This window comes from Staurois parvus, unplaced genomic scaffold (assembly GCF_062004578.1).
Source record: "Staurois parvus isolate SC_StPar_1 unplaced genomic scaffold, SC_StPar_1.0 ptg000029l, whole genome shotgun sequence".
NCBI classification, from domain to species: domain Eukaryota; kingdom Metazoa; phylum Chordata; class Amphibia; order Anura; family Ranidae; genus Staurois; species Staurois parvus.
In genome coordinates this window covers 3,759,248-3,775,661 of record NW_028317825.1, presented here as the reverse complement: position 1 = coordinate 3,775,661, position 16,414 = coordinate 3,759,248, and the positions used below count along the sequence as shown (strand labels likewise).

General features: G+C 40.4%; 1 protein-coding gene across 1 annotated transcript in view; it reads right to left on the bottom strand.

Moving 5' to 3' along the window:
* The window catches only part of LOC149471063 (septin-5-like), a 110,852-nt gene that overhangs the window by 51,553 nt on the left and 42,885 nt on the right, over positions 1–16,414 (bottom strand). The window contains exon 2 of the mRNA XM_089657286.1: positions 2,536–3,354. Within this exon, the coding sequence (XP_089513412.1) occupies positions 2,536–3,354 (819 nt within the window). The remainder of the gene's footprint in view (positions 1–2,535; positions 3,355–16,414) is intronic.

The following is a 16,414-nucleotide window of genomic DNA, read 5'->3' as shown; positions in this document are numbered from 1 at the left end:
GTACAAGGGAGTTTGGCATCAGAGGAAATCCTGTCAACCGGCCTTGAGGTCCTCTTTACCCTTAATGTGAGAACAATCTGACATCTTTGGGTGGTTTTACATCTGATCTATGATCACATTGTATGTCCTACAGTGTGCAAGGGAGCTTCTATCTATGCCAGTTATGACATTTCTATTCATTTAGAAGGTTATGGAAGTCTGATAAGTTTCCATACATTCATTTTTGGTGATGGTTTATTACACTGGTGTAGGATGCACTGATTTATTTGATTTCTCTTTGAAGAATGGGATCATCACTTGGACTATGAGCTACATACTGTATATATATATTTCTTTTTAATGTCAAAAAGTTTCTTTGGTATTTCCTTAATCTTTGCACTATAATTATGCAGCACAGTTTAATACAATGTAGATGTGTAGTGGATCTGAGGAATTTATTGACTAGATTTTCCCGCCAATTTTCTAGAGATCCTTATAACTAGGAGCTATTAGGGGGTTGGCAGTCGGGGTTCTCTGTGGGGCTGGGGACCTAAAGATTTTATGGACTCCTAGCTGCCAGCTATGGACTTATTGTGTTTATGAATTACTGACAGTCATGGACTCTAAAGGGACTCCTGGCTACCTGGATTATTTGCCTTAATGGACCCTTGCTTCTAAAAGACTGCTTATGAACTGGCTGCTAACTCAGGTGTGATCACCCTATAGGCCCTTAGAGAACCTCTGCACAAGAATGTAAGTGAAGCTGTTATTAGAAGATCTGTTCTTGTATGTTTTGTACTACTTCAGTTAGGACTGTCTGTTGTTCCTTTAAATGCCTGGTCTGAAGTCTCTCAAAGGGGTGCAATATATGGTCTATCTAATGAACAGGGCTTAGTCCAGCATGTAGTTTGCTGTCTAGTGTAGGCTACATGGCCAACCGTGTATGTATCATTGCTAAAGGCAGCCAACCAGCCAGAGAATGGTTGACTGGTTACTCTGGTAGTGAAGGGGTGCTATGCTTTGCCCTTCACTAGCAACAGGTTCCCCACATACTGGGACTGGATTTGTGGCAAAGCTTACCTATGGAACTAGCCTGGAAGTGAGAGGAGAGAGAAAGAGATGTAGAGGGGGCCCCCGAGTGAGAACAAGCATATATTTGTGAGAGACATTTGTTCCCTGTATCCAGTAGTAAGATATCACTGAGAGCGAGGAGACAGGAATTGCTGGGTTGGTGGACCCAGTAGTGTATTTAGGTTTTTTGCTGCCCTAAGCAACAAAAAAATTGGATGCCCCTCCTCCCCGATGTAGAGAGTCTGACATCGACCAACAACACCCCTGCCCCATCACCCCCCACCCGGGGTCAGTGCTGCCCCCCTAAAAAATGCAGACCTAGGCAAATGCCTTGTTTGCCTTGTGGTAAATACGCCCCTGGATGGACCCCCATAGATACAGGCTCCATGGTACCGGTTCCTAATTGCTGCACACCTGGGAAGTTGTGTTCTCGAACTGTAGTGGTGTCTAGAGTGCTTAGTGTCAACAGAACAACAAGTCAGCCACGGGTCACTAGAGGGTTAACTGTGTTATTTGTTGCTCACTTCTAAGTCTGAAGTTGCGTCTTAATGCTGATTCTACATGACTGCATACTCCAGCCTAGTGTGTAGGCAATTAGGGAGTGTAGTTCTTAGTGTCCCCATTAGGGCCCCTTAAGCCCTGCCCACAACAGGTCGGTTTTAGTTTCCAGAGCATTATATGTTTACTGGACTTCAAGCAGCGCTCCTCAAGTCTAACTGCTAGCTTGAAAATTTGCAAAGCACAGGTTTTTGAATAGAGAAGAAAACTAAAAAAATTTACAGAAATCGATGACAGACTATTTTTATCTAAAAGAACCAAAAAACCATTATCACATTATTTCTTTTTAGTTATAGTGCACTGGTTTTGTCCAAATTTCTCTGCAGTCTATGTTGGATGGACAGACAGGGATATGGCAATACTGGCTCATTCACACTTGTGCATTGTGGCAGCGCATGCCAACGTGTTGCCATGTACCTGCTTTATGTACATTACATTGCCATGTATTGTGAAAGGCAGCCCAACGCTGCATTGTAATGAAATGTACAATGCACAGCATTATGTTGAATGCTGTCGTCCAACATAACGGATTCTAAAAGAAGTCTGTTAACATGAGATCATTAGTAAATGACTTGGTGAACTACTGTTGAATCATGAAATAACTGCACATCTATGGACAATCCAACCTGAGAATAGATCCCCTGGCCGATAAGCCTTGGGGTAGAATGTGTCATCTGGTAAATTTTTTTTCTTTGCCTCAGTGCTCTTGAGTAGGTTTGATTGTCTGCACTGAACAAAAACATGCCTACTTGGACAACACAAGAGTGTCTAGTCTATGAGCTCCTTAAGTTTAGAGCTTAAAACCATTATTTTCAAGGGTGGTTATAGGACAGAAAGCCCTGGAATTGCAGCAGATTAGGTTTTTCCAATGATCTTAGCTTGTATCAACTTAAAAAAGTGATGAATAATTATTATAAAGGATTTTACCTCACTGGAGTCATAAGGGTCAAGCCTTCCCCATGGGCTCTTAGGTCTAGAAGGACTTGGAGGTGGTACGAGCGGTGGACAGCCCCACCCTGAAGGCCGAACAGGAAGGGTCTGGCTTGAGTCTTTCCCTTCATCAGTGTCCTCTTTAATGTGCCTAACAGAAAGGAGCTCAGGCTCTACATGGGGCTGCATGGTGTCATTATAAAAGGCTTTCTCGTCGTGTTGATCTCTGTGATATTTCTGCTGATCCCAGCGTTGTTTTTCAGTTTCCTGCTCCCACCAAAGTTTATCACCCAGATGTTCTTTGTGGAATTTCTCCTCTTGCTGCTCTCTGCGAAGCCTAACCTCCTGCTGACGCTCCTTGCGTTGCCTTTCTTCTTCCTGTTGCTCTCTTCGCAGAGTCTCTTCTTGATGTTGCCTGTGAAGCCTTTCCTCCTCTTCACGTTGCTGCTCCCTGCGGAGCTTTTCATCCTCTTCACACTGCTCTCTGCGCAGCTTTTCTTCCTGATGCTCTCGACGGAGCCTTTCTTCTTCTTCTAGGTGTTCTTTATCTAATCTCTCCTCCTCCTGTTGTTCTCCGTAAAGCCTGTCCTGCTTTTGCTGGTTTTTCCTGTGGTAGTCCTCCTTTTGCTGTTGTTGTTCCTTTTGGAACTGTTCCTGTTCTTGTTGCTCTCCTTGGGCCCTTGTCTGTTGAACTTGTTGATCTATGAGAATTCTTTCCCTTGTCTCTTGTGCTCTGTTGCTGCTTTCCCCAGAAAATGTACGAATAATTTCTTTTAGCTCCTCATCTTCTGAATCATTGAGTAGAAAATTGCGGATCTGGGAAAAACACCAAAAAAGATTAAAAATGATTTACTATCAAGTTTAACAGCTTTCCCAATTTTGATGTGTGTCTGTGTCTTTAATCATTAATCAAATCTTGAAAAATATGAGGAAAATGTCTGTGTCTGCACTGGCCTCTAACTAATTTAGACCTCAAATGGAACACAAATCCAATTAGTTGGATGGAACATGAAATATTGACAGTATGTAAAGATCAATCAGACATTCTAATCTGTATTTTTACTAATTACTGTCTTACCCTAAGGACAGAATTTACAGCCCTCAAATGATTTCCGTAGCATTTTCAAATATTCAAGCATATAGAGTAAATATATGTAATTTTTAAACGAGTACACTATAAGGCTTTCAGACTATATAGAACATGATGCCATAGTCATATTCATATATTTTACATTATAGATGTCATTCCTTAAACAGAATATTTTTAAATAAAGGATGTGTCAGGATAATGGTAGCAAAGATTGAGGGTATATTGAAGGTTTGCATTTTAATCCTTTGTCTACTCAGTGTTCTACACACTTTTGAATTCTTTTGCACACATAAATAATTCAGAATGCAAAGGCTGGATGTATTCTTGTTCTATAGCACTATACTTATGGGCTCAGCCTGACCCCCTTCTTGTAAATTGCAATACTTTCTGGGGTATTTCCCATTTTTCCCCTAATTGTGCTATATCAGATCTAAATTTAAAGAGAAGATATTGGAAAGTGGGTATAGCTGTTGTGAATACATTCACATACCAAATCCAAAGGTGTTCCACTTACAGGTCATGTGACCTGCCATGTTTCCTGAACTGCCAGTGTTGTAGGTCACATGTTCCAAAAACAGCACTCAGCAGCTCATACATACAATATTAGTACAAATTCTAATAATCCAATTCTGCGTAAGGGAGGGTTATAACCTCACATTTTTTTTTTACGCTATCTGTGTCCCATTGTGGAGATTTCCCTTCACCTCCTGACCCATAGCCAAACAGGAAGTGAAAGGAAATCCCTGTAAATTAAGAGAATTCTTTGGGGACCCCCAGGTCACCAGAACTAGTGCCCACATTGAAAGATTTCCCTTCTATTACTCTTTCTAGGGACATCCCAAAATTTGGGTTATCTTTTACTTTCAATGATAATGATAAACAGGACAAAGAGAGATGGCCAATCTCCTTAACCAGGGCACAGACAACAATAAATGATGAAAAGTGTTGTAATCCCTCTCCACTCTATCCAAAACCAAAAAAGTTTTGCCTTTAGTTACAATTTTAATACTTCTCTATATGTAATAAATAAAGAATGTAACAATGAATTAAACTCACAACTCTCTCCATACATTACATTCGCTATTTCTATTTTGCCTAACTAAAAAAAAATATATAGGCAGTGATTAACATCCTGGCATTCACGATGACAATGATAGATGGATTAGGAAATATTTTATTTCTGTAGCCATCTACCAACTATGGGGGAAATCCATGTGCCTAGATCTATATTGGGGAGCGGATGTTACTACTGACAGAGACCAGCACCTCCAGTGTCGGCTACACACTCTCACTCTCCATAGCCATGAGCATCAACTTCTCCCTCCTAGGTTGTAAGCTCTCAGGAGCAGGGCCCTCCTATCCCTCTTGTATTGAACTGTATTGTTGCTGTATTGTCTTCCGTTATATTGTAAAGCGCTGAGCAAACTGTTGGCGCTATATAAATCCTGTATAATAATAATAACTTTCACCTGATGGTTGGATCTTATCCTTTCATCATATGACTGAATGATCCTTGGTTGAATCAATAATGTCTGTAGGTAGCTTACTATCGATACTGCCAGGCAGCCGATTCTCATAGGTTTATGTTTATGTTTTTAAGCTTTTACTGCTCACTCTCCAAGTCTTCCAATGTAGACAGCTTGGAAAAAATGAATTTTCATATTTTCTAACTTTAAAGGATGTCAATGAAAAATACTTTCAAAAGGTTTGCAGGGTTTTTATATTGTGTTTTCACTCATGTTTATGGACATTTATGAAATAGGCATTGATTATGTCAGCAAAACTCACAGTAAATACACGAACAAAGAAAGCAATCAATATATTCAATCACGATGACAATGCAGTGATCTTTACCAAAGTAATATGTCAGTGAGCTTTACTGCTTCCAACTCATCAAGGCAGCAATAGGTCAGAAACAAGGCCCTAACTTATACAAAAATCCTTTATCAAACAAAGATTCACATATAGCAAAGTACATCGAAAACCATCAGTATTTTTCCACATCCAACAGTTAAGTTTAGTTATGTTCCAAGGCAGATTATATTCTTTATTTACGTAGCACAGACAATTTTGTCTGAAGACGTGCATGCGCATGAAACGCATCAGGTCGAGCCGCACTTGCTGACGTCACGCTGCCGTTGCTGAAGTTCGGAACGGCAGCCATCTTGGTACTCCATTTACCTTCATTCTAATTTGTTTCCACGTGGATTGTCTTTTATTCATTATTTAATAAAATACTACACTATATACAATTTCTGACTCCTGTGGTGAGCTATTCCTGATAGGAGAAGGTCCACTTGCGTTTTTTGCCCTTGGCTGAACATCCCTTGCAGAGGCTTCATTGCTGTTACCTGTGCCCAGATGAGATGTGCTTACATGCTGTTTACCAGTAGATGTCTGGTGAGTGTACATCTGACAGAGATGGTGGATTCCCTATTGGATCACTTCACAGTATTTCACCGTGACTGCCGTACTAACATCCTTACGGACAATTTATAGCTCTTACTCCACTGATATTTCATGGACTTTATATATTCTCACTTTTATGCTGCACTTTACTGTTTCACATTTATTGAATGATTTATTGAACAATTTTTACATTTGATTTTATATGCTGCATTTAACTGTTCTGCTGATCATTTTTTCGCTATATGTCAGATTGACATTGCACTTTATTTTCACTATAATATCATTCACTTATTTTAGCGCTGCACTTTCTATATATTTATCCATAAAGTGTTTTGTATCTGTCCGGTGTTAAATTTGAAATAGTAAGCAGAAAATGAGACACTTTGCCAATACATTGCGTATATTCATTTGAATCTAAATGAACATCAACGACCTGTTACATTTACATTGTTAATAGAGCAGCTGTTGAAGATAATGTTAAATCTGCCCTCTCATACCGTCCTTGGCCAGACAGTTGGGTTCCGCTCTCCATTAACAGCTAAGCTACAATTGATACATTGATTGATACAATATCCTCTGGTGCTGACCTTCACACTGTCTAATTTCATGAGCTCCATTCAGATACAACTCTGTATCTCATTCCTGTTCCTACAGTGCAACATTTCTAGGCCATCAAAAAAAAAAAGAAGATCCAGAAATTGTGATAGGAGCATGTTTGCAGTTCGAAAAATATTTATTTCAAGAAATTATTAAACCTTCTAAAAAAAAAAACCTCTGCAAGGCCACTTGATACTTCAAGATCCATGTCACGGGACCGACCAGTGTCACTCAAGGATGATAACAATTAATAGATAAATAAATAATCCAAGAACTACTCCACCAAAATTTCACCTGATACTCTCTGGACTGATCTGTTAGAACTGGATAATATAAAACAATTACAAAAGTAGCTGACAAATAGAAATCAATGCAAACTCCCTTATGATAAAAAAATATATGCCGGCACAGGGGAGAAAAAGTCCAGAATCGCAAAATCAAGAGAACCAGGGCGAGTGCTCTATAAACATGAGAGGTGATCAATCAACACTGTCACTTGGTAATATGGAGGAGGTCCAAGAAAAAGGAAGCCCAATTTCAGAGAGGAGAGGGGAACAAAGAAAAGTGGAACAGGAATGGTCCTCAGTACATACCCTTTCAAAAAAGGATTTGATAGAAATGTTCACGAAATCGGAGATGGTTGTCAAGGAGATCGGGAACCTCCGAGACGATCTGAGTCATGTACTGTCCCGTTTGGAGGAGTCGGAGAAAAGAGTAGAGGAACACACACTAAAAATTGAGAGATTAGAAATGCAAATAGAAGAGAGGTGATTAGAAATGAGAGAAGTATTATTTAAAATGGAAGATCAGGAGAACCACAGTAGAAGGACTAATTTGAGGTTTAGAGGTATTCCGGAAGAAAAAGGACAAGAGGAAGACTTGCTGGGGAAAATGAAAAGAACTTGCAACCCAATTATGGGAAGACCGGAGACAGATTGTATAACAATGGACAGAGTATATGGGGTCAGAAAGCCAAAGGGTATATCAGCAGAAAGATCCAGAGACGTGATAGCCAGATTTCAGGATATTGGAGATCGGGACCAGATTTGGAAAGGGTTGCGGGATTTTCCGGAAATAAAATGTGAAGATTCAGTCATACAAATTGATGCTGATATTTCCCTAGAGACATTGGCGAGAAGGAGAGCCCTTAAACCACTTCTAATCCATATGAGAGAGAAAAATGTCAGATATAGTTGGAGATTTCCTTCTTGTTTGGTCGGATGGAGAGATGGAAGATCGGCAAGATTGAGATTCCCAGAAGACTACAATGACTTTTGTGAAAAATTGGACTTACAGAAAGTTAACATAGAGGGGTGGTTTGAGGGGATTAGAGAAAGAGACACCTGGGCCCCAGTTAGAGGGCAATTGGTAGAGGGTAATTAGTAAATAGGAGGCAGATCTTAGAAGATGAGTGCAGTGAAGGGGCTATGGGATAGAGATGGGGGGAGGGGTGGGGATACATAGAGGCTCCCCACCCCTGGTGGTTGGGGGGTTTGTTTTGAATTTTGTAGTTCCTCATTGGTTTATGTCCCCTTGTGCTGATGATCAAGGGGATAGGGGAGGGTTAGAGCAGGCTGGCAGTCCGGTAGGCTCGGCGCATGACTATTTGCCAATTAGAGATGTTATCTGTACAGATGAAAGGGAGGTGGTCATGGTGCGAGTCTCACCCCAGTCAAGGAATGGTTAGGGGGAATCCTTCTAGTCAAATTCTTAGGCTTATGATTAGCCGGGGGGGGGGAAGAGGGAAGGGGGTTGGGGGGTGGGGTGGGGTGGAGAAGGAGGAGGGGAGGGCTGGGGAGGGGGGAAGGGGAGGGGGGTTGGGGGGGATGGGAGGAGATGGGGGTAGAGAAGGGGTTTAGTAGTTATTATCTGTATTCAACTGGAAAGGAATCAAAGGGAACAGATCAAAAAAAGAACAGAGGGTATGAATGAGATTAAGTTCATGACCTATAATGTGCAAGAGCTAAACTCACCCAGCAAAAGACATAAGATATTGAGGGAGGTCCAACAATACTCAATAGATATAATATTTTCCAAGAGACTCACCTAACTAGAAATATAAATGTGAAATTATATTCGAAGCATTATCAATCATGGATATATATGGATTCACCTGTAAAGGGGGCAAAAGGAGTAGCAATTTGTTTTTCAGTAAAAGTTGATTTCCAATTGGAGTATAGAATGGAAGATTTGGAAGGTTGATTCTTGTTTATCAGGGGGAAATTATTAGGAAAGGAATATACACTCGCTAACATATATTGCCCAATTAAAAACCCAGCGGGATTCTTGGAAGGGACATTAAGGAAACTCATGGAGTTTAAAAAGGGGAACCTGGTCGTGGCGGGGGATTTTAATCTGTGGATCCCAGATAGGATGTGTCATCTAAGGGAAGGAGAGAGGAGTCTTAAATGTTTGAAGGGGATATTGTATAGCTATCAGTTGGTTGATGTGTGGAGGATAAACCATCCAAGGGAAAAAGATTACACCTTCTTCTCACATGCCCATGGTACATATTCAAGATTGGATTGTATAATGGTAGAGCATAGACAGTTGGAGATAGTAAAAGGATCTAAGATTGAAGTTATGTCATTATCAGATCATGCCCCAGTCACGATGAGGTTGCAAATGGAGAGTGGAGAAGATAAAACATTATCTTGGAAATTGAATGATTCGCTTTTACTGGATCCTGAAGTGGAGAAGAGGATAAAAAGGGAAATTGAACAATTTTTTGAGATAAATGAGACCGAGGGAATGTCAGAGGCAATAGTGTGGGAGTCACATAAAGCTTACATCAGAGGAATATTGATTTCCATAGGCATAGAGAAGAAGAAGGAAAGGGGGAAAAAATAAAACAGGCCATAGAAGAACTGCAAAAACTGGAACAAACTCACAAAAAGGAAAAGGGGATGGATAAATATCAGAAGATAATACAAAAAAGGGATGAGTTGAAAGAACTGATGGAACAGGGTTCTAGGAGGATATTTAATAGAATGGGTAAAGAAAGATATCAATGGGGGAATAAACCAGGGAAATATTTAATGAGAAGACTCAGGAATAAACAGGCGAGGAATTTTATTGAAAAAATTAGTGACGGGAAGGGAGAGAATTTGTTTAAAACATCTGATATTGCTAGGAGGTTTCACAATTACTATAGTGAACTTTATAATGTAAGAAAGGATAAGTATGGGGGAAGTGAAGAGGAGGAGGATAAAAGAATACAGGACTATTTAAGTGAGGTGGAGCTCCCAAATATAGCAAAGGAAAAACTAGAAAATCTTGAAAGCCCGATCACCCCCAAGGAAATTATTGTTGCTTTAAAAAATACGAAAGTGGGTAAGAGTCCCGGGCCAGATGAGTATACAGTAAGATACCTGAAAAAATTTAAAGAGATATTGGTTCCCAAAATATGTAAATATATGAATGTGACAGGAGAGGGAATAGAAATGATGGAAGAATCATTCAAGGCTTATATCACCCTCATTTTGAAGGAGGGGAAAGATAGTTCTCAGTGTGCAAGCTTTAGGCCGATTTCATTGCTAAACGTTGGTACCAAATTGTACGCAAAAGTACTGTCTGCAAGGTTGAAGGATCTAATGTCCGAATGGGTGCATTTAGATCAGGTGGGTTTTATACCAGGGAGAGAGGGGAGGGACAACGGTCTGAGATCTTTGATGTTGGTACAAAAAGCTAAAAAAGAAAAAACATCTGTTATCTTATTGGCGATCGATGCGGAAAAGGCATTTGACAGGGTCAACTGGGGGTTTAGGTTTGACACGCTTGAAAAATTGGGGCCGGGACCTAAAATGAAGAATTGGATAAAAGGATTATATAAGAACCCATCAGCGGCGGTAAAGGTAAATGGAACCTTATCCCAGTTTTTCAGGTTGAATAATGGAACTAGGCATGGTTGCCCCCTCTCCCCCATGTTGTTTTTGTTGTCATTAGAACCACTGTTGGAGAGGATCAGGAAAAGTAATGACATAAAAGTGTTAAAAAGAGGCAATAGGGAACACAAAGTCGCTGCTTATGCAGACGACATGCTGTTCTACGTGGCTAGCCCTAGGACAACTTTGCCCAACTTAATGAAAGAACTAAAACAATATGGAGGAGTATCAAACTTGAAGATAAACCCGGTTAAATCGGAAATCCTAAATATCAATCTTGCAGTCACAGAAAAGCAAAGATTACAAAATGTGTTCCCCTTTTCCTGGAGGAAAAACGAAATAGGATATCTTGGAAAAAAATTAACGACTTTGGTAAAAAGCATATACCAAATAAACTATATTCCCCTGATAACTGAAATAAAAGACGAGCTGAAAAGACTAGTAAAAGGGGGGGGCCTCATGGATTGGAAGAATTAATTTAGTCAAGATGGTGATACTCCCAAAAATTCTGTATAAGTTTCAGATTTACCGGGAACTTTGTAGTAATTAGAAAGATGATTACTAAGTTCATATGGGCAAATAAGAGGCCTAGGATTAGTTATAAAGTGGTATGCAGAGTAAAAGCAAATGGAGGACTGGAGTTACCGAATATAAAGAAGTATTATACAGCTGTAATATTGTCACAGGTGATAGATTGGTTTTTTAATACACAAGGGAAAAGTTGGGTAAAGATAGAAGGGGAATTAAGTAAATCACGATTAGATAAAATGATTTGGATACCTCACGGGTTTCGTACATTAGATGTAGAAACAAGTAAATTGACTAGGATAGTGTTGGATACATGGGATAGATTACACAATAAGGAAAAATGGGAATTTAATTCACTATTGATACCACTAGTGGGAACAGATTTTTTTGCACCAGGAAATGTTAAAATAAGTGGAAGATGGATAAAGGATAAAAACGCACGCTTGAAAGCAGGGGCGGACTGACCATTCGGGCATTGCCCGAGGGCCCGGGGTCAATAGGGGGCTCAGAGAGGATCACTGTCCAGTGACAGTGTGGGGACTGGAGGAGAAGGCATTCTCAGATCCCGACCCAGAAGTAGCTCACCTGTCACTTCACGTGGTGGCAGAGTGAGTCGGGTGATGGGAGGGGAGGCTTGCAGCTGCCTTGTTGAAATCCATGCAGGGAGATCGGTGCTGTCACTGTCCCTCTACTGCACCGATCATCCCTGACTGTGCATCGTATTTCCCTCCTGTGCCCCCCCCCGTGCTCCTCATCCCCCCTCTCAGGTCTCTGACGCTTCGTCTTCTCTGACAATGTCCAGCCCCTCCCCCATCCTCCACGGCACAGCAAAGGAGAGAGGATCTGCTCTGCCTCTCTTGTCCAGATCAGCCGGCACCTCTGTGATGCTTCTGAATGTTCTCTCTCTCTCTCTCCCCAGGGGACCCATTGAAATGCTTATTCTACTATTCTGAGCCCATGGCAGAAGTAAATAGGAATAAAGTATTGTACCATTTAATCAGTGCAGCAAAGGGTTTGATACCAAAATTTTAGTTAGTGGCAGAGGTTCCAAGGGTGGTGGATTGGATAGATAGAGTGGAAGGCATTTTCAGAATAGAAGAACTAAGGAGTTTAGAAGAGGATCACATGGGAATATTTAAAAGAATATGGAGTGTTTGGTTAAATGTTAAAACCGCAGAATCTTATACAGAACTAATTAAAGTAAAGGAGGTAGCCTAAGAAATCACGATGAGATTGGTCGGAATAACAAGTTATGGAGAAATGGATACAGATGGGTGGGGGGTGGGAGATGGAGGGGTTATAGAATGTATTTATTCATTTAGGGGAGAAAAGAAAAAAGTATATTTTGGAAGATGGAAAGATGGAATGTTTTAATGTTGTTTGTATAAATATGAAATAAAAGGTTAAAAAAAAAAATAGAAATCAATCAGTACTTGCCTATTGTTTTATACAAATATTAAATAAAAATGAAGATTGGTCACTATAGGCAACCCGCATTTTTGCTTATATTACTTTGTCCAGTTTCATTGAATCTAGCTCATATGCCTCTCAGCATCAGCCAAAAAAATATATTAGCTAAAGGATTGCAGCATCATAAATAGTTGTGCACCTCCATCCCTCAATCCATATTCCATACAAATAAGTAAATAATTCCTGGGACTTTAAGTGAGGCGCATCACATACAAATAATAACATAAATGGTACATAGTAGTAATAGTATTACTATTTTATTCAATATAAACATCCAAGATGGTGGCCACGGCATGGGTTTCAGTCTCACGTCGAATGATGAGCACCACAAACAAGTGGTACTACAATCTTGCTGGATATTAGAAACTAGGCCTAATGCGTGATGATATTTTGTATGAAGGCGACGTTGTGAAAGAGGCTATTAAGAGGTGACCACCCAGACTGTATGACAGCAGAGCGTTCCACATCACGAGAGTTCTGGATCTTGATATGATAAAGGCTATCTTGCCCAAAGAACAATGGATGAAATATGAAGAGATTACAACCACCTTGCATCCATTCCTGAGGAAGTGGTCTGAGATCCACGAAATGCGTCAAGAGTTCTTGGATGCAATATGTATGGACTGTACATTTTACACAAAAATATTATGAATGAGTGGATATTGCAATATTGGTTATGTTAACATATTACATTCAACTCAATACTGTTCTTAACGGATTTTATTGTGAAGATATCAGTATATATGGAATAAAATGGTAATCATGTGTACCATTTAAGTTATTATTTGTATGTGATGCCCCCCAATTAAAGTCCCAGGAATTATGTACCTACATTTATGGAATCAGACAAAAAAGACATATACCCCTCTCCTTTAATCCAAACAGACCTAATTAGGTAATTAGATTGAATAAAGATGGCTAAGCAATGGAATTATAGGAGACTTCTACACTTTCTACTGGGTAGCAAGTTGATTCATAGGTAAAATTGCATGGTACCTTTACCAGTTTGATTCTAAAGCTGGCCATACACTATGCAAAATTTCCTTCATGGGTAGCCCCGTTGCCTACCTCCCACGTGACCTTCTTCAACTGACATATTGAAAAAACTGGATGGAAATTTTTGGACCAAACAACTGCTGTTAAACTATTCTCACAGCCACCAGTGGAGGCTGTCAGAATACAGTACAATAGATGCAGTGAGATTTTTCCATTTGTACTGTTTAGTGTGGATAGGGGAATCTATTATTTTTGTTCAACCTGTAGCCTAGATGAAACTAAGAGTATATGGCCATCTTAGTCTTTTTACTATTGCTAAATACTGCATGTTATTATAAAGTCATATCTATACATGCTTGATAGTATTTCAAATTCAAACTACTGGAAAAAAATTAAAAGCACCCTAATCAAACTATACTTGAACAGGTAACAGACTTTCAATGAGAAGCTGCATTTTCTCATCTACCAGGTCTATTCAGAGATATGTAGAAGTGGAGTGCAGTGTAATTTCTAGTATTTGCAGCCCTGGGCTAATGGTTTCTTACTTTAGGGGAATAAGAGATGTTAAAACTGAACTCTAGGCAAACAGCTAAAAACAGATGCATTAAATATAAGAAAGCTGTTTTATCTGCCATAGGATTAGTATTTCTGTCCATGCAGTTGTAAGATTTACACAGCTTTGTCAAAAAGCACAGTCCTGTCTGGTCTCCTCATAGACTACTCTGTGATTGAACACAGAAATGAGCAGCAGCAGATTGATGAGCTCATCTCTCTGTCACTCTGCTATGTCCTCTTATCTGCATGTGGTCAGACCTTACTTGCCAGTTACACAGGGCCTCCTCTCTCCTTCTGGTGTATGTGCTCACTAATGCCTGGGACCAGATGAGGCCGCGTTCATGTGAATTCAAATTAAGATGTCAATCCCGTGTTAGAAGTACATCTGGTGCAACTCTATCACAACTTAAGGCTTTGCAGCACGAGCCCCACTGTACCATGATACATACACTCACTGGCCACTTTATTAGGTACACCTTGCTAGTGCCAAGAAAATATCCCCCATACCATTACACCACATTCACTACCAGTCTGAACCATTGATACAAGGCAGGATGGATCCATGCTTTCATATTGTTTACACCAAATGCTGACCCTACCATTTGAATGTCGCAGTAACCAGTCTGCCCATTTTCTTCTGACCTCTGACATCAACAAGGTGTTTTCCATCCATACATTTTCCGCTAACTGGATATTTTCTCTTTTTTGGACTATTCTCTGTAAACCCTATAGATGGTTGTGTATGAAAATCCCAGTAGATCAGCAGTGTTTGAAATAATCAGACCAGTCCATCTGCACCAACAACCATGCCATGTTCAGCCTAGGTTCACATATATGCAGTGCGGTATATCGCATGTGATTCGCACAGGAATTGCACTGCATTCCTGTGCAAATCACATGCGATTTGTGTGCAGTGCAATTGGAGCCATACATTTTGTATTGCTCTAATCGCACCACACCAAAAGGGTTCAGGACCGTTTTTTTGGTCCGTACTAGAATCGGATCGCATGGGTATTCACACCCAGTAGATCTGCAGTTTTTTAAATACTTAGACCAGTCCATCTGGCACTATCAACCATGCCACCTTCAAAGTCACTTAAATCCTCTTTCTACCCAATTCTGATGCTTGGTTTGAACTTCAGCAAGTCATCTTCATCACGTCTAGATGCCGAAATGCATTGAGTTGTTGCTATGTGATTGGCTGATTAGCAGTTTGTGTTCTCAAGCAATTGAACAGGTGTAACTAATAAAGTAGCCAGTGAGTGTACATTTTGATGGCATTTTGAAGGGAATGCCGCTGAGCTTGCGTTCCATTCCACCAGTACAGCTTTCCTATCACCTCACTCCCAGTGATGGTGTATGAGTTCTGCCATGAACCCTTCTGTGTGCATGACTTGACTTGGTTAACTCTTTCCGTACATACAGCTAGGTCCCTATGGTGTCCACCATGCGGATTCAGTCCCGATTAACTGGGACACCAACCACTAGAGAGGGAAACAGCAAACTGCTTCACTCACTGTGAAGAGAACTCCTCACCCTTGCCAGTATCATCCTTCCTGTCTGTCTGCCATATGATCCCTTTGTACTGGTTACCTCTAACAACAACATGTTCTCCTCTTCACCTCGTGTGTGTAACAGGCCCAGTTCTTTGCTATATACCATGCACCACCATGCACCGCTTTATAGTGACTTTAGACCAGGCAATGAACAATTAAAAGACTTTACCGAATGTGTTCAGTGATACAGGCCAAAAGTGCAACAACAGTCTTTTCCCTAGCTAACAAGGTATAGCTAGCCCAGTACATACCTCTCCATATTGTAAGGATCATTCTCATACAGTCTGCTCAGTCTTTTCTGGGACCCCGATAGGCTGCCCACTGATGGGGTATGCTCTCCTGAGGAAATGAAGCTACATGACACCCCAGTCCTGCTTGTTCTTCCCCATGTGCTCCCTGGGCCCCTGAGAGGTTACCTCCCCTTGTATTTATGAGCCACCACAAAGTGGGACCTTATTGACTACTAGGCAGTCTGCTATTTCCACATTATACATGACTTTAGGTGGCAAAGTTGGCATAAAAATACTGAATCGGTACAAAATTTTCCAATATTAAAAAGTCACTTTAATTTTGCACCACACTGTAAGCACCTGCTTACAAGCATGCACTGTGCACTTCAGCAGCATGGGAAATCTTTACTAAAGCTGTAAACGCAGTGTATTATAAAGAAGTGAATAATGCGAAGACTGGCTATGTACTACACAAAGCTCATGTTAAAAAACAATTAAGAAATAGATTCTCTAATGCCACTGGCATAACTAAAGGTGCCTGCAAATGTTAGAGAGCATAAC